At 38.9% G+C, this 22076-nt stretch overlaps 1 protein-coding gene across 1 annotated transcript in view; it reads right to left on the reverse strand.

The window, feature by feature from the left end:
- Positions 1-20915, reverse strand: part of LOC145779482 (C-type lectin-like) — a 28716-nt gene extending 7801 nt beyond the window's left edge. The window contains exons 1-2 of the mRNA XM_082591084.1: positions 20669-20915; positions 13190-13369 (exon numbers count right to left, since the gene is read on the reverse strand). Coding sequence (XP_082447210.1) covers positions 13190-13369; positions 20669-20693 — 205 coding nt within the window. The 5' untranslated portion in view covers positions 20694-20915. The remainder of the gene's footprint in view (positions 1-13189; positions 13370-20668) is intronic.
- Between the last annotated feature and the right edge of the window lie 1161 nt (positions 20916-22076).

Below are 22076 nucleotides of genomic sequence, written 5' to 3' on the forward strand. Positions count from 1 at the left end.
ATTGTTGGGACGGAAAATATGATGAATTCAAAGCAGACTTTTTCTCCTAATTGACAAGTAACAAGGAAGTGTCCAACATGAGTGTGACAATCTAGCCTATACATTGGTTAAAATCATTTGCAGTATCATATAAGCACTGGTTTGTAAATAGTTAGCATTTTTAACAAATTAGATAGGCTATTATAGGCCTAACACAAAATATTAAAAGATTAATTAATCAGTACGGTAGCCTACTTAATTTTAGGATGTCTTCTGAGGGTTTGATTATGTGCAGTGTTGGGCGCGATAACTCATTTTTCAGTTTAGCGATAACGATAATCGATAAACGAAAAATGCCTAAAGCGATAACGATAAATCAAAAAAGTTAAGCGATAACGATAAACGATAAATTATCGCCGATAATGTCCGATAACGATAATTTTTTTTTTCTTGATTAGCGCTGCCCCATCCCATGCAGCACGAACTGTTTTCATCAACATGACGAAAAATCGAACATAGTATACTGTAAAGGGACAAAACTTTTTGTAAGTTATGCATGAATAGAATCGCAACAGCGGCAGTAGGTATCGAATCTTCAACCTCTTGATCCAGAATCAAACCACTGAGGTAACCGCCGTGCTTATAATTATACCTTCAGATACCAGTTGGATGCTTTTATCAATTGAGTTACACTGCCGCTTACGTGCAGTAGGCAAAATAATTAAATCAAATGAAAATACCATAAAAAATTCCAAACTTTGTGTTTTGCTTTCTACGGGCTGTTTACAGCAAAGTCAGCAATAATTGAAAAAATTCCAAAAAACGCAAAATGCTTGAAAATTTATCAGTAATCTTAAGCGTTATTGGTAGTAAAAATGTGCATACTGTGAAATCCATCAAGCTTGTCAAATTAGTCGTGTTTGTTCAAGAACAATAACATAATTATCGTAATTTACTGATAATTTTTGTTGTTTTCTTTGTGAACACCATCATTAAAGCAATGGCAGAACTCTGAGTTGTTGAGATAAGACTTACAATATAGGCACTGTATTATTAGTGTGAATAAAAATATTTGATTGAGCGTTGGCTATGTCGCATAGGTAAATCGTCGTCGCATCCAGGCTTACGCCCGGTGGTTGAAGATTTAGATTAAGTGGAAGGGAAGGCAAGGAAGCCAATCTTCATGTCCACCTTCAGGCATGCCTTTAAGTGTCCTGCCTTTTCGATTGTCGTTCCAGCGCTCTCACCACTCGGCTATGCAGCATAGGTAAATGAGAAAGGTTATACTGTATTTAGCATAATTTTACCACGCAACTCGATGCGCAACTGTATGCTCATGAGCGGTGTCGAACCGGCGCCCTTTCGATTGCCGTTCCAGCGCTCTCACCACTCGGCTAAGCAGCATTGGTAAATTAGAAAGGTTATAGCCTACTGTATTTAGCATAATTTTACCACGCAACTCGATGCGCCTATTGTCATGCAAAAACTACTACAAGATGCAAAAAGTGTGATGTCGGTCTGCATGTCAAATGCTTCAAGCAATATCATATTCTGCAATGACTTACTGTATTTCAGTGATTGTGGCGCAAAAGACCATGTTTCCGATGTAAAAGCGGCCTCGTATTGCGACACTTTCACCTAAACCACTTGCCAATTTCTTTCGCTTCGCTTCAAAGGAATCTGTACGGCCTGTGCGCTTACATTTTAATTGTAAAATTCACTCGCGATTGCCGATTGCAGCAAAACAACTAGAGACTTGTTGCATGCATGTCATTGCATTGCAATTTGCAACTCTAAAAATTATTGTGTTGTCAGGGCCGTCGCTGCAGGGGGCGTGCCCCTGCCATGACAACGACCTGTGCACACACACTTCAGGCACTGAAGAAGAACTGGTTTTAATTTTAGTTTCATGAACTAGGTGGCTAGTAAAGATATTACTTTTCATGTTCTTTCCACTTGTGTGTTGATCCGAAATAAAATTTATCGGCGATTAATTATCGGCGATAATCAAATATTGCCTTTGGCGATAACGATAACTGAAAAAATAATTAAGCGATAACGATAGGCGATAAAAATTTATCGCCGATAATTATCGCCGATAAATTATCGCCGATAATGCCCATCACTGATTATGTGTGTCTGTGAATTAATAAATACAAAAATGTTGCCATTGATTGTCCATACATTTCTTTTCCCGAATTGGTGTTTTGCATGATTGACAAGTCGAACTCTCCGCTTAGTGAGTGACTCAGTTAAGGCCATAGATGATCCAGCAAACTTTTTCTTTTGCTGAAATACAAGATTTCTTACTGTTTGTCTGACAAATTTTATTATGATCAGATGCGTTATTTTATTATTATGAATAACAAATAAACAAAGACACAAAGCTTCTACACTGCATGATGCACATGCACTATGCAGGCAATAACTCGGGTGGATACAAAGGTAAACAGTGGGATGAACTACAAAACATAAGTTACTAACAAATAAACTGCTCTATGTCAACTGGAACAAAGCTTATTTATAGACAAAATCTTTTCTTCTTGTTTTCTTTTGAGCAAAAAGGTTAATGACTTTGTCGTTAATGTCTGGATGGATGCAACCTAATTCGTACCATGAACAATTCGTACCCTAAAAAAATCGAAAAATAAAAATTTTAAAAAGCCAACATAGCACACGGATCGGAGTTTCCGCTTAACTGAAAACCGTACCCTGAGAAAATCGAAAAAAAAATTAAAAAAAGCCAAAATAGCACGTACGGATCGGAGTTTCCGCTTAACCCTAACCTTAAAATGTTTGCGGAAACTCCGATTAGCGACTTCGGCTTTGTTGCGATCAGCGACTTCGGCTTTGTGCTATTTTTTCTCTCAATCTTTTCATGGTACAAATTGACGGTACGAATTGTTCATGGTACGAATTAGGTTGCACCCTGTCTGGGTGACTGTTGAAGAATTTTTTCTCCATTAAAATGACGGCAAGAGCATTTAGCCTTTCTTGATTCACGGTACTCCTCAGAAAAGTTTTGATTCTTTTCAATGTTGAAAAGCAGCTTTCAGGCTCTGCTGTGATCATAAGAATGGTTACTGGTTGGGTTGGGAGGATTTTTAACAGTTTGGAAACTTCACTAAGAGCATCATTTAAATTATTTTTCTGAATAAATGTCAACAATTCAAATTACGTGGAATGTTGTTGTATTGTTTTTCATTTAATTTATGCATAGTTCGAAAGCCATCTTTTGTCCATGTTGCATCGCCTCTAAACAACAAACAAGGAAAACAAAATAATGCTTTGATTACTGCACAGCCACAGAGCCAACCTTTTCTTTGGTACCATTCTGTATTAAAGCCAAGAATGTACTTCTTGCTATGGCTTATTGCTTATTATTTCTGAATCTAGGGCCGGATTTAGCTAATGGGGGGCCCGGGGCACTTTTAGATCGGGGGACCCCCGTGCAAAATTTTTTTTCAAGCCTACGGCGCGAAAAACCACCTCTACGTCTACAATAGCATTAATCCAGCACTGCACAGCATTTTGCAGAAACTTTAAAGACTGAAAGGAAAAATAACAACACAAAACCACATTTTTTCCGCGTAGGGGGGCCCCTTCAAATGTCGGGGGACCCGGGGCACCTGCACCCTCTGCCCTCCCCTAAATTCGGGCCTGACTAGGTGGGCAAATTTTCAAAGGGCACTTTTAGCGCGCGAATTATATTAAAAAGGGCATATTTCGTGCGTAAATGATGGGAAAAAGGGCATTTTTTCCGAGCGTAAAACATGCAAAAATGTAGATTTCTCAGGCAAATTGTGGGTAAAAAGGCATATTATATTTAGGCTAAACTTTTGAGACCCATAATTGATTCCTATATTCATCCCCGCCCACAATATTTTATAAATAATAATGTAATAAAATTTAATCTAGCAACATTTAGTTGCAGAGGTCTCTTGTAGTGATGTAAGCCGCGCCGCGTACGCGGCCGCTTTTGGCTTTTTCGCCGCGTGGTTGAAAGGTTGAAATGACAAAGCCGCGCCGCGCCGCGTCAACTTTCAAAAAATTAAACTTTCGTAAACGTAAACTTTCAACTTTTCAAGAAAATCAATTAGGAAACTTCAAATTTAAATTGGAAACACGGATCAGTTTTTTTCTTAGCGGAATGGAAACCTTAAGCTGGAAAGCTATGCAAATAACTTGCAGTTGACAGGATTTTTGGAGCTGGCTTGTGAGGGAAGTTGTACGAGTGTTTTTGGTTAATAGCCTAGGTGATAAGCTCAGTTACCAGGCTATAGGCCTAACGCAACTACCGCATTAGTTACTATACAGTTAGCCCAAGTGAGTTCAGGCTTTAAGTTTTACTCTTGACATCTTGTCTGTCTGTGTAATGTGTAGTTCATATAGCCACTGACATTAAAATTGCATTATTGCTTACAAAAAGTGTTCAAAAGTCCTGATTGATACTGGATCCAGGAACCTTCTATTTGAAAAAGCATGATGTCTTAGAACTTAGATGCATTGCTGATAAGAGAATACGATCTGGTTAGCCTAGTCAATTAGTGCACAACTGTACCTGTAGGTTACCAGTTATATGCCATGGGTGCTTTTTGCCACAATTGACTTTCTAAAAAATAAATAACGCGTTAAAATATTTTTTTTAAATTTAAAAATTTTTGTTATTTGCGGTGCGGTGCAGTGTCAAAGTTCCAGATAAATTGCGGTGTGCGAATAGGTGATTCAGTTGCGGTGCGGTGTGCGGATAAAAATTTTGGGTTCGCTGCATCTCTAGTCTCTTGTACTAAAGTAAAAAGAAACAACTATGATAATATATGAAACACTACTGCAAAGATATTATAGTGAGTTGAATCTTTACAAAATTAGATGATTCTAAAGAGCTGGTATTTCATTTTGATGAAAATCAGGAAACAAACTTCGGTAATTCAGACATTTAAAATCTCACACAAAATTTGAGGTACTCACAACACAAATTGGTAATTAATCTGCTTGAATGGAACATTAAGGATATTATAAGTAAGGTCAAAGGTAGGCTCATGTATGCTGAAGCTTTCCATTTAGCTGTTCATTCTTTAACTGCCAAAGAAATAAAGTAGTTCAAAGTGTGAAGAGTATCAAAAACGTTTCTTGATCACTTTTATAATCTAAAAAATTCAATTGAAAAAAGCTGCAAAGCTTTCTCCCAACTGTTATGCCTAATAAAAAATTATTTTTGAAATCAAAAAGAGTGCAGAACCTTTTATGCAGCTTTCCCTATCACTTTTCATTTGTCATTGATGACTAAGGTTTCGGTACCTGGAAGATCATGTTGCAGTTTTGTCAAACTGCAGAGTAGTCCGCACATACTACAGGGTCATCAATAATAATTAATGTTATAACTTCAAACAACTGTATTTAACAAATGGTAGACAATTTTTCAGTAATAAACATATAACATTATTGTCAAATAAATAAATGTTTAGGAAAAACAAGTTTTACTCAATGTGTCCGCCATTTGCGTCGATAACAAGTCGGTGACGCTTCGAAAAGGACCTGCAAGAGTCATGAATAAATCTTTGAGGTATTTTGGCTCATTCTTTTTCAGTTTAGCCTTCAGCGCTTCCAAACTTTGGTGGTGTTTAGTCGAAACCTTGCTCTCTAGGTGAGATCAGATGCCAAAGTCTAGGGCAGTGGTTCCCAACCAGGGTGCCGCGGCACCCTGGGGTGCCAATTTCCATGCTCAAGGGTGCCGCGAGATAATTGAGATATTGCAATACTGCGGCCCATAATCTGCGGTATGCCTTTGTTTTCTCGCCCAGGAAAAACAGCGTGAAAGATATTTTGACTCGTTGCTGTTCTTTCCATAAAAAACGTTTGAAACTCATCATTATTGCCAGGTTTCATGATTTTATTTTGCAAAGAAATCCATTTTTATTGGACTCTCATATTGTTTTGAATCTTAAAGAAGAAGAAAAATTAATTGACATTCGTAACAATGGAAATTTTAAGCTTATGCATAAGCAGATTCCTCTCGACGAGTTCTGGATAAAAATTCAAAATGAATATCCTTGCGTTGGAAAGAAAGCTATTATAAGCTTTTGCTTGCTGCAGTTTTCCACGTCATAGGCTACCTATGTGAAAGTGGATTTTCCGTATTAACGAACATAAAAACTAAAAAACGAGAACGACTGCTTATAGTCGAGGAAGAAATGCGGATGGCTTTATCGAATGTGCCCCCAGATATTAAGGGACTTTGTGCAAGAAGTCAAGCCCAAATTTCAGACTGACTTTTAAATAAATACATTTATTTATGCACACTATAAGCTACTGTAGAACTCATTCTGTATCATTTCATACAGTTATTTGAAATACAGAAACCTCATAAAATTGACCCAGTTTTGCCAGGGTGCCGCAAACTATTTATCTCTTTGATAGGGTGCCGCAAGGTCAAAAAGGTTGGTAACCACTGGTCTAGGGGGTTCAGGTCTGGAGATGAAGGAGGCCATTCTTTCTTGGAAATGAAGGATGGAACATTGGCTGAAAGCCAGTTTTGCGTTCTCTTAGCTCCATGCGAAGGGACAGAATCTTGTTGAAACAACCAATTACGTTTTTTGAAGTGTTTCTTTGCCCAAGGCAACAATGAACTCTCAAGAATATCATTTCGGTAGTTTTCTTGCTCCACAAAAATTAATGGACTCCTTCCTGATTCGTTGACTGCGGCCCACGCCATCACTGATGCCGCCTCTTGTCTCCGAGTGACCACCCGGGGTTCCACGTCACCATCTGTTGACCAAACACGATCATTTTGACTGTTAAAATGATGCTGGACATCAAATTTCTTCTCATCGCTGAACACAAGGTTTGGCAACTTGCCTTCTCCTTCAATGCGTGAGAGCAGAATTCTGGCTCTGGAGAGACGTTTTTCAGTGGTATTGACATTTAGTAACTGTTTCTTCATGTGATTGAATGGGCTCATCTTCAAATCCTTCTTGAGAACTGTGAGCATGATTCCATAGGCCACGTTCGCCTCTTTTGCCAGTTTTTGAATTGGATCTCTTGTAACGTTAATTATATTGATGACCCTGTTTACAATAGGTCTAATGAATAACTGGCAGCGAAACATCAACAAGCTGATAAAACATTGTTGCTCACTCCGGCATAACCTGCTAATTTTAATGCATCATTAGGCTACACATAGCCTACGGTATCTAAAAAGAACAAGAAAATTCAGTTGCTTTAAGCTAGAACAGGGGTTCTTAACCAGGGGTGCAGGCACCACTAAGGGGTGCGAGACCTGTGCCTAGGCGGTGCGGGGATGCTGAATTGTCAAGGTTTGTTTATTATATGACGTACGAAGCAAAGTTGTTTTACTAGGTTTCAACAAAAATTTCGAATTGTAGGCGACTATTACTTTTCAGCCAATCCTAGGAGGGGGTGCAAGAACTGGTTGGTAATTTCGTGGTGCCGACAAGGAAAAGGGTTAAGAACCGCTGAGCTAGAAAGAAGTAAAATGAGCAGAATTACAAAATTCAATTCACTTAAGAGGGAACTGTACTCAAATTTAGCCCTAGCCAGTTAAAAATATAAAAATACGACGATTCCTATCGTACCAAAACATATTCCCTGTAATTTTTCGTTAAGAAGCAATTTCCGAATCACTTTTATCAAAAGTGGAAAAGACTACTTTGATGACATAGGGGTGGGATTACACTCTCAAGTCAGCTTCCTGAGTCTATGAGTCATTAATGGTAAAAGCTGTGAGAATCGCGAAGTAGTTGCGTTGGCAGGCAGGTTCCGTTCGTTAGAAATGATGTAGGCATCTAGTGATTCCACCCTATGTTGCTATAGCATAAATATATAAAGATAACTGCAATGAAATACAACGAATTCCCACATTCGGTAGCCTACTGGTACTGCTGCGCACTCTATAACTTAGGCCATCACAACAACTTCACACCAGAATAGGCTACTGGTTTTGGTTGGCAGCGCTGGTGCCAGATGTTTCATCCCGACGTTTCGGCTCTACAAGACATCGGCTGTTTTGGTGGAAACTGAGATAGTGAGAGTGGCAAAACGCAGCCGAAAGATCTCAGGGGCGAAACATCTGACAAGCGTGCATGATTGAGAGTGGCAAAACACTGCGACCGAAAAAAAGTTTTATTTAAAGTCATTTGTTAGTAACTCTACCTCGTGAAGAAGCTGGCGACATTCCAATAAATGTTCAGCTTCTTGATATGGCAGCGCTAACTCACTCCCAGTCAGCTAAATTTTACATTTGACTTAAAGAGCTGAAGTCACCAGACCTTGAAAACGCTGCATTTTCCCCTTGCTGTTTTCAGTGTTGCTACCTCGTTTTCAGCTAATAGATCGCAGAAGTGAAGTGTTCCATAAGAATGTAGAAAAACTACAGACTTGCTGTTTTTAGATTAAACTAGGATCAAACTTAAACAAAAATAAAAATTGCAAACCTAGTTTCAAACTAGGGGGGCAAAGAAAGGGCTAGTGGGCCAAGAGAAGGGACTAGGTGGGCAATTGCCCACCTAGCTTATATGTGAAAAGATGCTATGCTTCTAAGGCTGAAAAAAAAGCACAAAATCACATTTTTTCCACGCAGGGGGCCCTACAAAAGTCGGGGGGCCCGGGGCACCTGCACCCTCTGCCCCCCTAAATCCGGGCCTGCCTGAATCCTGTCTTTTCTATTGGAACATCAGGTGTAGGACAGCCTCTTCTCTTTATAGCAACTTTATCCTGAAGGGACAGCTGTGAAAAATTAAGTTGTAGCAGTTGACACACTGTTACAGAACTTGCTTCTTAGGAAAGTATGGTGGTCATGACTTCCAATTCTTTTGCACAATAGTAATAATCTTTCAAAAAAATCATCGAATACAAAATGGTAGGCTAGTCTAAGTATGAAATCAACACAAATCTGCAATTTATACATACCATTAAGGTTTGATCTGGCACAATGGATTTGATGTATCATAAATGCAGTTTACAAATGCATAGCCTATCCACTGTTGGCATACACCAGTAGCCTAGTTCAGTTTATTTTTCATCATTAATGTGTCTGGAATGAAAATGGTTGTGCAAGCTACAATAGGCCTATTATCAACATACGAACATGCCAATAAACAGGAAAAGGTGACAAAACCACGGCAGTTCAAAACATGTTATGCAATAGCTGGGTAGGCCTACTGGTCTACTGGATGTACGGGACGGTATACAACTGTAGCCAGCATGACTGTCAGCTACTAAACCGGTTAAGCCTATAGCCTACATAGGTCTATCTATGCTGATAAAAGTTAGAGAAAATATTTTTTTTATTTATTTATTTGCATCAGACTCAAGGTGGTAACCTATGCTTGCTGTATGCATCTATTCTTAGTCCAGCATCAACATCATAATTGTCCCAAATACTGACGTCTAACTCTACAAAAATACTTAATTTATAGGCTGTGGCTATATTTACACTATATAGTGTAATGATAGCCTCAATAGTGTTGCCAGGTAAGGAATTCTGCCCTAATTTGAGAAAAGTTTAAAGCTGTTGAAAACAAAAACTTGTATTTTGGAAATTTTTTTTAGTCCTGTGAAGATCAAAGCCCTAATCTTATTCCTAACTCTAACCCTTACCTTAACCCTTCCTAACTCTGACAACACCTGATGTGGAAAATAGCCACTTCCTAACTCCAGACTAGACAGCAGAGTTGCCAGGTCCACTTATGGAAAAAATGCCAAGCAACTGGTCAAAAAATGCCAAATGCCCTAAAAAAATGCCAAATAGGCAAAACGCTGCAAAATCGAAGATTCTTCATTAATAAGTAATGGATTCGGTAAAAAATGGATAAAACTGCAACAAAGCTCAGCCTACACTTGCTGCCATTGCACAACCTAACTATCTTCATTCTTGAGAGTAGGCCTTCCATATTCTTCAGAAAAAAGAATTTTGAAAAAATGCCAAACATGATTTTTTTCATGCCAAACAACATAAAAAAATGCCAACCTGGCATCCCTGCTAGACAGCTCAAAAAGCACTGTAAGTTGGTGAGGGAAAACCATAGAAATAGAATAGAGTAGAAGCGTCATAGAGCGCTTTATATGGCACCGTCGCAACTTGCTAGCCGCCATCTTTGTTAGCACATGGTATTCACCGCTGGTCCTTTCTCAAGTTGATATACGTGCTACAAATTGTTTACAAAATGCCTTATTGTGCAGCTATGAACTGCACAAATCGCCTCAAAAAGGGCTCAGGGAAAACTTTTTCAGGGATGGTCGAGCATTTTCAGGGGTTGTCGAACATTTTCAGGGGTTGTCAGGCATTGTAGTGTAGCTACTTTCAGGCATTGTTGGGAATTTCCAGGCATTGTCCAGGATTTCCAGGCATTTTCGATCATTATCAGTGGTTGACAGGTTTGGCACCGTAGTCATTATGGAACATTTTCAGGCATTGTCGAGCATTTCAGGGGTTGTCAGGCATTGTAGAGTAGCTATTTCAGGCATTGTCGATAATTTCCAGGCATTGTCTAGGATTTCCAGGCATTGTCGATCATTATCAGTGGTTGGCAGGCTTATCAGGCATTATAGAACATTTTCAGGCATTGTCGAACATTTTCAGGGGATGTCGAGAATTTTCAGGGGTTGTCAGGCATTGTAGAGTAGCTACTTTCAGGCATTGTCTAGGATTTCCAGGCATTGTCGATCATTATCAGTAGTTGACAGGTTTGTTAGTCATTATAGAACATTTTCAGGCATTGTCGAACATTTTCAGGGGTTGTCGAGCATTTTCAGGGGTTGTCAGGCATTGTAGAGTAGCTACTTTCAGGCATTGTTGGGCATTTCCAGGCATTGTCGATCATTATGAATGGTTGACAGGCTTGTTGTTAGGCATTGTCAGAAATTTTCAAGCATTGTCGAACATTTTTAGGTGTCAGGGGTTCTCAGACATTGTAAACTACCTTAGATTCTTTATGGCAGGCATTGTCAGCAGTGGCGTAGCTAGGGAATGTGCCGCCCGGGGCTGATTCAGGTTTTGCCGCTCCTTCAAGAAAAAGCATGCAAAACCAGCCCGGATTTAGGGGGACAGAGGGTGCAGGTGCCCCGGACCCCCTGACTTTTAAAGGGCCCCCATACGTGAAAAAAGTGTGATTTTGTGTTATTTTTTTTTCTTTTAGATTTGTAGTTTGTGAAAAATGCTGTGCAGTGGTGGATTAATGCTACTGTAGACGTCGAGGGGGTGTTTCGCGCCGTAGGCACAAAAAAATTTTATGCACGGGGGCCCCCCGATCTAAAAGTGCCCCGGGCCCCCATCAGCTAAATCCGGCCCTGTGTGAAAATGCGTTTTTTTATCAGATTATAATCAAAATCAAAAATCGTAGTCTGAAAGTGCCGCTCCCAGATGTGCCGCCGGGGCGGTCCGCCCCCCCCCTGAAAATGCTCGACCATCCCTGAAAATGTTCGACAATGCCTGAAAATGTTCTATAATGACTAAAAAATCTGTCAACCACTGATAATGATCGACAATGCATGGAATTTCTCAACAATGCCTGAAAGTAGCTACTCCACAATGCCTGACAACCCCTGAAAATGCTCGACAACCCCTGAAAATGTTCGACAATACCTGAAAATGTTCTATAATGCCTAATAAGCCTGTCAACCACTGATAATGATCGACAGTGCCTGGAAATCCTAGACAATGCCTGGAAATTCCCAACAATGTCTGAAAGTAGCTACTCTACAATGCCTGACAACCCCTGAAAATGCTCGACAATCCCTGAAAATGTTCGACAATGCCTGAAAATGTTCCATAATGACTACCAAACCTGCCAACTACTGATATTGAGCAACAATGCCTGGAAATCCTAGACAATGCCTGGAGACTCCCAACAATGCCTGAAAGTAGCTACAGTAATCTACAATGCCTGACAACCCCTCAAACTGCTCGACAACCCCTGAATATGTTTGATAATGCCTGAAAATGTTCGACAATGCCTCACAAGCCTGTCAACCACTGATAATGATCGACAATGCCTGGAAATTCCCAACAATTCCTGAAAGTAGTTAGACTACTCTACAATACCTGACAACCCCTGAAAATGCTCCACAACCCCCCAAAAAGCTGATAATGCCTGACAATACCTGACAATGCCCGACAATGCCTACAATGCCTGACAATGGGTATTTAGAGCTTAGAGGTACCGGTTGAATAGGCTTTCACAATTGGTTGTGCTAACAAAAATGGCGGCGGGCGCACTCGAGTGGTGCCATCGCGGTGTGTGGAGCGTGAATGGGAATGACGCTTCTATCTATTCTATTTCTGTGGGGAAAACACGCTTGCCTGCCTTGCTAGCTTCGACTGACTAGGGTTGCCAAAAGGTATATCAGTGGCATATAGTCCAGCAGTTTCTATCGTAACGGAAATTTCAAGACTACAACATGGTACTGCGAAATTTGCAGTACCTCTCTCAGCCAAAATCGCCGCTTCCAAAAGTTTCGCACATGCGCAATACAGCACAAACAAGCCGAAACTGGGACTGCAGTACCAGAGTTTCCGTACCAAAATTTGTTTTACACAGTAATTTGTGCTATTGTTTTCTAGATATGACGATTGGTTTGAGAAGAATTTCAAGAAATACACATAGGCTACATTAGGTTCTTCAATAAAGGTTAGGTTATACATTAGGTTATATGTGTAACAGGTGAAATTACGCCAGGGGGTGCAGCGGTACCTTCTGACGAGCCGCCACTGGTGCTAATGTTACCATTCAAATAACGTACTAGATTTAGGCACTTGTGCTAGAAATAAAACAAAAAGTTTGGCAACCCTTGCAATTGGGAAAGATTTGTCATATTTTCAACGCAAAATTAAACGTTTTGCAGTAAATTGAGATTCAGTGATCACAATTTGGATTGTTAAAACTACCGATTCAAAGGGATATAAAGTAAATTTAGTTTAAAGTTTAAAATTGAAATTACACCGGCCTGCCTTCAATCACGCCTTCAGTTCGCACGGTGTCAAGGCCTATGCATATACAGTAGATGGCTATGGTTAGAACAAACATTTCTATTATCTCACAAATGCAGTAACGCAGCAATAATAGCAATAGTGATGACGCTCTCGTAACAATATGGAAGTCAGTTAGCAAATCAGTATTAAAATAAATTAAAATCAGTACGGTATTAAAATAAATCAGTATTAAAATAAACACAAAAGCAACGATTTAGCCTATACCTGTGACGATCTGCTCAGTGATTTGCTCTATGTCTTCTTTCTTGCACCCATCGAGAAAATTCTGTCCACCTTGCTGGATATTTGAGTGCACGTACACGGTCTCAGAACACTCACTGCTTGGTGGTGGATCCTTTTCAGGATCAAACGTTCTACATAGGGTCGTACGCTCTTCTTGGCTTTCTGGAATTGATAGGCAAAGAGCCAGAACTAAAACGGCGCATTTCACAAACATGTTTTTTGTGCCGCTGAAATGTTTAACAAAGTTACGTTTTCAATGATCACTTGTACCGGGAGACAACAGATTGTCAAAATGATCTATTTGGCTGAGTGTAAATAACTTTTATCCGCGTTTTAATCTACTTTGGATTTTTTTAAGTTTTTTTTTGCAGAATTTGTTTCACTTCTTTTGACAACAATCACGAAGAAGTTATAAGCTTTAAAACTTAACGTAACATAAGACAACTCACTGCTTAGTATGAGTTATGATCGTGATGCGTTGTTGCTATAATCGTTATCATTAATCGTGATAGGGTGGTCACGTGGTGGCTGACTATAGATGAATGCTTATAGTCTTTCGCTATCATCCTGATTGCGCCATAATCTAACCAACAGTTACAATGCATTGTTTTGACGATTACATTTACTCTGATTGTTTGTTAATATATGGCGCTGTTGAAACAAAATAAATTGACTGGACTTGTTGAGTGTGTTTACACTCCATTGCAAATCTTAAATAGCCTACTTAGGTAACAGCTGCTGCATTAGCCTATTGCCGCATAGCTGTTAGACAATTGGACTGTAAATAGCCATTTTCGGTCTTAAGTTGGTTTCATTTCGAAAGCAAAGCTATTCTGCTTCAGTTTGTCAATCACCCGTTCTAATAAAGATTAGAACAACAATCAAATTCCGATATGTTTTATTTCAACACAAGCTCTGCCGTGATTTTGGTAAACCTAGTAGGCTATCCGCCATTTTGCCGAAAAGGATTTTTTTGCATTTTTCTACGTTTAAAGACTCCATGCATCTTCTGACAAAAATTTGTGCCCCAATGTAGGCTAGTATGGTTTTCGAGATAATTGGTGTGTAAAACTTAACATAATCTAATCTGTGCAAGAATAATTGTCTGAAACCTAACATAATTCGTCTATCTAATCACGTAGCCTAACAGGATATCGTCACGTGACAGGCAAAATTTCAGCTGCATTGCAGCAGGCTATATTCACCACATCTTACTTATACATCTCTTGAGTTGCGTGAAGCGGATTTACAAGCGTTCGATAAAGTAGATTGGGTTAAAATGTTGTTAAGCCTAAAAATGTCCATCCGAACATACACCATTATAGCTTTTCTTTTCATTAAATGCCGTATCATTTACGTCTTGCCGATCAGTGATTTTTCGTAGCCTACTGGTGTAGGCTACTGATGTCTTAGTTGACTTTACGGTACGCTAAATAGCTTAGCTTGCATACGATTATTAAGATTTTAAAGCAGAGGCCCGGGAGTACGCTACCCAGGGATGGAGGAACCGTTTTAAAAGTAGGTGGGCCCAGAGGCGCAGCAGTCAAAGTCAATCCAACTTTTGGGGGATTTCGCCCCCCAGACCCCCAATAATATTGTTGCATTCCTAATAAGTTTACTTGAAATCGTTTATGCATTGTTTTCATTATTGCCTTTCGTGCCAATAAGCGAAAAATTTCCTTTTTGGCCCAATTTGGTCAAATTTTTTTACAAAATTGCTCTATAGCGTTGTAGCCTACAAAATATGACGATGTACACACAAACCAAAAGACAACAATACACATAGCCTACAGTTATAATGCCACATCGGAGAAATAATCTGCAGCATTATACAGTACGTGCATATATTGTAATGATATCATTGTTTTAACCATAGGCTAGAGACCATAAAGAATTAATTATATTGATTGATAGATTGCTCCACCAATCACACGCAACCACACCACGCGTGCTGCCCATCAATAGTGGGCTCAACAGAAACGTTTAAAGATTGGATTTCATTATTGAGATATCAAAGATATTCAAACTAGTGTGTATCAAATGAGTGAAGACCTTTTTTTGGAACTCCCTCTCTGATTTGCCGTTTTCGCTACCTTTCCAAAGAAATTTGGCTTTCAAAAGTGGGTGGGCCAGGCCCACCCAGAAAATAAAGTAGGTGGGCCCAGGCCCACGTGGTTCCTCCATGACTGACGCTACCCAGTGTGTTTGGTCATTTCTAATCAACCGTACCAGATGCTGCAGCCAATGTAGTACGGACACGGTAGCCTTAAATGAATGCATGGTAACCTAATCAAGTAGGCTATAGGCTACCAGCAACTGATTTTAAATCGGCGATAGCCTTCAACCTAGCAGGCTTCTGTGATATCAGCAAACTTATCTACAGATTAGTAGGCAATTTAGTAGCCAATAATCTTATATTAGGCTATACTATTCAAAATCATGAAATTATAGATGTGGTCAAAGCCAACATTTAGCTTAGGCTAGCCTATATTAGGCTTTACCATAAAAGCATAACATAAAATAAGCCAATAATTAACGCGGTTAAAGCCAACATTGAGATTATATTAGGTTTTACCATACAAAAGCATAACATTAAATAAGCCAATAAGGTGGTTAAAAGTCAACATCGAGAGTATATGTTAGGTTTTATTATACAAACCTAATACTTTTTTTATAACTAGTTATCTGACAAAACCAAATATGCGCCATGTTTTAATAAACAAACAAAAACTTGGCTCAAATTTCATTCTTAAAAATTTTGTTTGCTTGTGCGGTCCAGCCTTACAAAAGTCAACTTCGAGTGTTTTACCTTGGTAATTTTACAGCTATAAACACAAAAAGTCGTTTATCTCGAAAACTTGAAAATGGCGGATATTAAGTTCTGCCAAATCACGACAGAGCTTTTTTATATTTAGGCTACTTTGTTTCGTTTGAAATTGAATCTTTAACAGCAGCGGATTCAGGTTGTCGCTTTTTGTCTATTTTGTGGCCCAATACATTGTAGGCTACTTATGTTCAGGACACAGACATTTTTTGGCCATAATCGTTCAACAAAAAATTACAGTAGGCCCAGATGTCTCAAAAAATTTGAGTTACAAGGTTTGGTTTAACTTTGAAAGACACTGAAAAAACAACACTGAAAGAACTCTTGCTTCATCTCAAATATCGTATTTGGGCTTAAATAGTTGTTCAACTCAGGTCCTCAGGAGTAAGATTAGTGGGAAGAAAATAAAACACAAATAAAAGTATTGGTAAAGCAGAAGTTAATTGGAAACAGCATTTAGAAAAAAGGTGCTCGGCTTCATAGCCTTCTGTGCTTATGCGGTTGGTTATCTCAAACGAGTTGCCATAGAGAAAATATTAAGATTACTTAGTCTTAGAGCCAAGGTACATTTGAATGAATAAGAAAATCTTACAAACTAAACATCTCAGTGGCAAAATACCTGGAAATAGTCCAGTCGTTGAAGGGTTTTACCTTGACTTAATTGGTGTAAAGCTGAAATTTTGCACATTGGTTCTGTTCATTGTGTACAATGACCAAAAAAAAATCCCCGTGATAATTGTTTGGTGAAAAAAAGTTATCCGCTATTTTCGAAATTCCGCCATTTTTTTCAAAATGGCGGATGTACAAATACTGAAATATTCAATTTTTATGAAATTATTGTTAGTGTTGGTGCTCATTTAAAAGTAAATTTCATACTGCAATTATTTCACATTGGCAAAGTTTTGGTCCACCGTGATTGTCGGAGGAAGTTTACGGATACACAGAAAGGGGTTCAGGGAAAATGCCTGCAAGGAAATTACGATCTGTGACAAGGATATTCAAGCTTCTGAAGCCTCCAGTATACTGCGTCAAAAGGGTGCTGATGGGATTAATGCTGCCAGTACTAATAGAGGCGACAACATTGTTGCGATAGCTGGTCGAAAAGTACACATAGACTGTCGTAAACGTTACACCAACCCAATCGATATACAGCTTAAGAACAACAGAGAGGAAAGTGGGTCCTGCGTCACGAGGAAACGAAGTGTTCGAATTCTTGATGGCAATTTCGGCAGTAAGACTCATTGTTTGTTTTCAAAACGTCGAAAATCTGGGCGACCGAAGGATGAAGAACAGGACCAGGCATCTCTAAAGATGTGTTCACATCTTGAACAGAATGATGAAGAACAGTTAACGATATCAGACCTCAGATATAAAATGAAGGAGTTTTTAGTAAATGATGATTGCCTTTATTATTGATCAAAATATCTGAAGACCCAATCAATGAATCTATTTATATAACTGAAGGTCAGGGCCTTCATGACATTGTCACTATGAGAGAGAAGACATCCGAATTCCTCCGATCTCATTACCTAGAAACAAGGCATGAGGATGATGAAGAGTCACAAAAAAAAGAAATAGTTATAACTGCGGCAAGGATCATCAAAAATGATGTTCCATCTGTTAATGATCACTATCCAAGCACTGACGCACTCAATAATAATAGTAATCGTGTTTTATGTGCGCCCATTGCGATACATAACATACAGTGACACTGCGATCGCAGATGCGATACAACAGACGACAGGAAGCAGCGAAGTGACATAACTTATAGTCTTCGAGTCAGCTGCTCTCCTTATTTTGGCTTGCCATTAAGTGTCTTTGCCGAGACACAGCCGCGTGCTCTGGAGTGGTGTCAAACCCACGTCCTTTCGAACGTCGCGCAGACGTTCTCACCACTTGGCTACGCAACCGACACTCAATCTCGGTCCTGCTCTAATGTAGCCCACTTGCCTGAAACTTTGCGAACACTGTTGGGTTCTTTATTTGTAGGAAAAGACACAAAGCAAAAGGTTGCACGTATTGGCCAATCTGTCGTTCTCACCACTCGACCGACCAGATTGTCAGACCGCGAGCGGTGATTGCACCATTGCAAATTGGTCTTGCTGTTCAAGGACATCATTTGTACAGGTCGAGATTTCTTGTTGATACTTTACAGTTTACACAATATGGGATACTGTTCTTCTTACGCAGAAGTCCTGAGGTTTGAAAAGAATGCAGCTGATTGTGTAGCGTCAGAATCCATTGTTCTAGAGAACATAGACCAACTCGAAAGCACAATGTTATTTGCAGCTGACAATGTTGATCATAATATCATCACCCTGGATAGGAAGGGGACTTTCCACGGGATGGGAATGATTGCTGCCTTGACATCGGGTCAGAAAGCAAACTGTATGATTCTAAAGCACAGCATATCACAACTCAACATCACAGAGAAGACTAGGATTGAAATCATGCAACTCCGCTTTGCCAATGAAGTGTAGAAGACATCACTGGCTGGTTATGTACCTTTTTCTCAAGATCAAACCCTTAGGAATATTGTGAATGGTGTTGTGGCCGAGGATAACGTTAATGTACAAAAACATGAACAAAAAAATGATCGACCTATTCGATCAGTAAAACACTTCGGGATAGCCTAAAGGCTGCGAAGTGATCACTGCTCCAGGGGATGCTGATGTTCCGATTGTGAAGGCTACTGTTCTTAGTGCAGTGTCACACTCGACAACGTTGATTGGAGAAGACACAGATCTGTTGGTCCTGCTTCTTCATTATGCGCAACAAGTAAACAGAGATCTATATTTCCGTTCCGACAAGGAAAATGCTGACAAAGTGTATCATATAAACGAACTGAAAATGGTGATGGGTGAAAAATTATGTTCCCATTTACTTTTTCTACATGCCTACACTGGATATGACACAACATCAAGAATCTTTGGTGTAGGTAAGAAAAACTGTCTTTCACAAGCTGGTAAAGGGTGATGCTATTCTGAAAGACTGTGTCAATTACTTCCTTCTTCCAAAGCAGACAGCAGCATCCATTGTAAACAAAGATTGTCAAGCGATGGCTGTGATTTTTAGGGGCACGCGGACGGATTCCCTCTCGTCATTGCACTACAGAGTAGGGTACTAAAAAAAAAAGTAGTCTCTTCCCAATCTTCTGTGACACCAGAACGCCTACCACCTACTGAGTCATCAACAAAATTTCACTGTCTAAGGGTTTACTACCAAATGATGGTCTGGCTAGGACAGAAGAGTGATATGGAAACTTGCGGGTGGGGTTGGAAACTGGAAGGCAGTCAGTTTGTGACAACAGAGTCGGACATGAATGCGGAGCCAGATTCCTTCTTATGGATTATCCACTGCAACTGCACAACTGCCTGTAGCACTGCCAGGTGTAGGCAGAATAATCTACCCTGTACCTCAGCATGTGGACAGTGCAACTTGATGCCTGTGACAATACGTACAATCAGTCATTACTGGATGAGGATGATGACCAGGACTTATTAAGCAACTGAATGTAAATAACTTAATAAGTGGTCTGCGATTCTTGTACTGCCAGTGTTTCACTATTGGTTTGGTTTCATATAACTTAATAAGTCTTTCCATTAAACTAATTAGTTAATTTCATTTTGAATTGTTTTAATGAATTCCTTACCACCTTAAACCTAGGGATAGACGCCAGAATTAGAGCTCTAGCATGAATATTAAGTGAATTATTGTCATTATACTGTTTTGGCGGCCATCTTAAAAATGACAACTTTCCGGTGCTCTGATTCATTTTTAATATATTATTCTTGATGATAAATACTAGAAAAAACCGTTGGAAAACTTTTTGTAGGAATTTTTTGGGGTCAAACCATATATTGACCTGACTATAAGTGAACAAATTTATCGTTTTTGGAACTATTATGCATTAGCGTAGGCTATTATATAATATATTGGTAATGTCACTTCGTTTAAAGTCAAATATAGTTGTTATTGAGTACCTAGTTGCTAATTAATTGTGACAATGATAATATCATATTTTAAAGAAGCCGTAGTATGACGATACTTCGGAAAAATATTCAAATTTTGTTTATCCGCCAATTTGAGAAAAAAAAATGGTGGATTTTCAAAAAAGGCGGATAACATTTTTTCACCAAAAGATTTTCACGGGGATTTTTTTTTGGTCAATGTACATAATCAACAGAAACAATGTGCAAAGTTTCAGCTTTACACCAATTAAGTCAAGGTTCGGCCCTTTTTTTCGCTTCAACGACTGGACTAAAAAGGACCAAGAGGAACCTAACGATTCACACTTTTCAAAATCTATCACCATGCGTCAAAGGAACCAATAAATGTTGACAAGAAGCAAGAAATCGATCAAAGTGGAACGTGGCTCTACAGTAGATTGACGGTTGAATCGGCTCTTGTCGAAAGCACAGAGGGAGAGTAAGTCTAGAAGTGGAAAGTGAGAAAGGGAAGCACAAAGAGAGAGTAAGTCTAGAAGTGGAAAGTGAGAAAGGGAAAGATAAAATGAATGAAACAATTAGAAAAAAGTAAGAAAATGAAAAAAAAGAGAAATACACAGGGAAAGAAAAACAAGGTGAATCTGACAATGCACTTAACAAGAATTAAATTTAAAACAAGTTAACTCTCACTTTCTAATATCACTTTGCATTCCATGAACAGCAAGATCTCCACCAAGTGCTTGGCAAGCTGTTCGGGTTGCTTGCCAAGTGGCTCCAACGTCTGTTAGCTTGTACTGGTATCCATTCATACCGTTGAGCCATCCTGGTTCTGGCAGAGGTGTCAAAGCTGTTCAGAAAGAAACCGGTATTTTTATCAGCCTTTTTTTAAATAGTTGTGTTGATTAAATAGTTGTGTATGGCCATACATTACATCATAAGAATGTTTTTTATTATTGCATGAAGGCAAATTTTCAAAATCCCATAGACTAAACATATTCACTTTGACTTGTTTCATGAGGTAATAAAAGAAACTCCTCCGCTTTTCCAACTCAGCAAACGTCAAACGTTTTGGTCAGCGTTGAAATTGAGAGACAGAAGTTTGAAGTTGAAATCTTTGCTTCTGCTGCAGCATTTTTTCCTTTGTTTTCCTTGTCCACTATTAACTCCCAACATGTTTGTGACTACAGTCGTATTTTCTGTTTTTTTGACCATATCTTTTAATTTTTGTTTCCTGGCCCGCTTTTTACCTTTATTCTGCGATATGTTGATTAATGCTGTGGTGAATCGCGCGATTTGGTTGTAGGGATTTGGCTATCTAATGCTGGCTTTTTGTTTATAAAAATAAAAATAAAAAGGATAATTTAGGCTTCCGTCTAGTCTAGGGGTATGACTGCTTACAAAAAGCAAACAAATTAAATAGAATTAAACATTTTTTATTATTAATCAAAGTTACAAGTTTTCTATTCGGGAATTGAAAAATCTGTCTAACCAATTTAGTTCATTGCGACCGGTGTCAGAAAAAGCGACGTTCTCCAGTCGTGAATTTAACCTTCTCGTTCTGCCCTCTCGCTATATAAAATCTCTGTTTTATATAAATATGTTATCAGCATTTTTCAATTCCCCGCTTATTTCATAATGTGGTGCCTTTTTATCAGTAATTGGCTATCGTGAGAATTATGAAGCAAACCCAGTTGCACAATTATATCGCTTCAGAAATACGATTGTGGTGAGCTAAATTCTGTGAGAGTGGCATTTGTGGGGAAGCGTGACCTAGATTCCGTGAGAACATTTAGGTTTTGAATTTGCAGCATTTAAATGCATTTTGCAATCCTGATAAGTTTTGGTTAAATGTTAAAATATAAATTTGTTAGTTAAAAACATGATACATGTTAACGGTCATTTTTTATACTTCTAAAAAAACTTCAAATCTTCAAACTTCAAAAAACATCTAATCATCTTCAGTAGTTTTTTTTTATACTTTTTCGTTTTTTACTCCCTTCCATTTTTTTATTGTCCCTGGGCCAAAATGGCATTACAATTACAAATTGCATTTCATTTGTTATTTATTTTTGCTGTCTGATCTTCTCTCTGGTTTACG

Source organism: Aplidium turbinatum, chromosome 11, assembly GCF_918807975.1.
Source record: "Aplidium turbinatum chromosome 11, kaAplTurb1.1, whole genome shotgun sequence".
Lineage (NCBI taxonomy): Eukaryota > Metazoa > Chordata > Ascidiacea > Aplousobranchia > Polyclinidae > Aplidium > Aplidium turbinatum.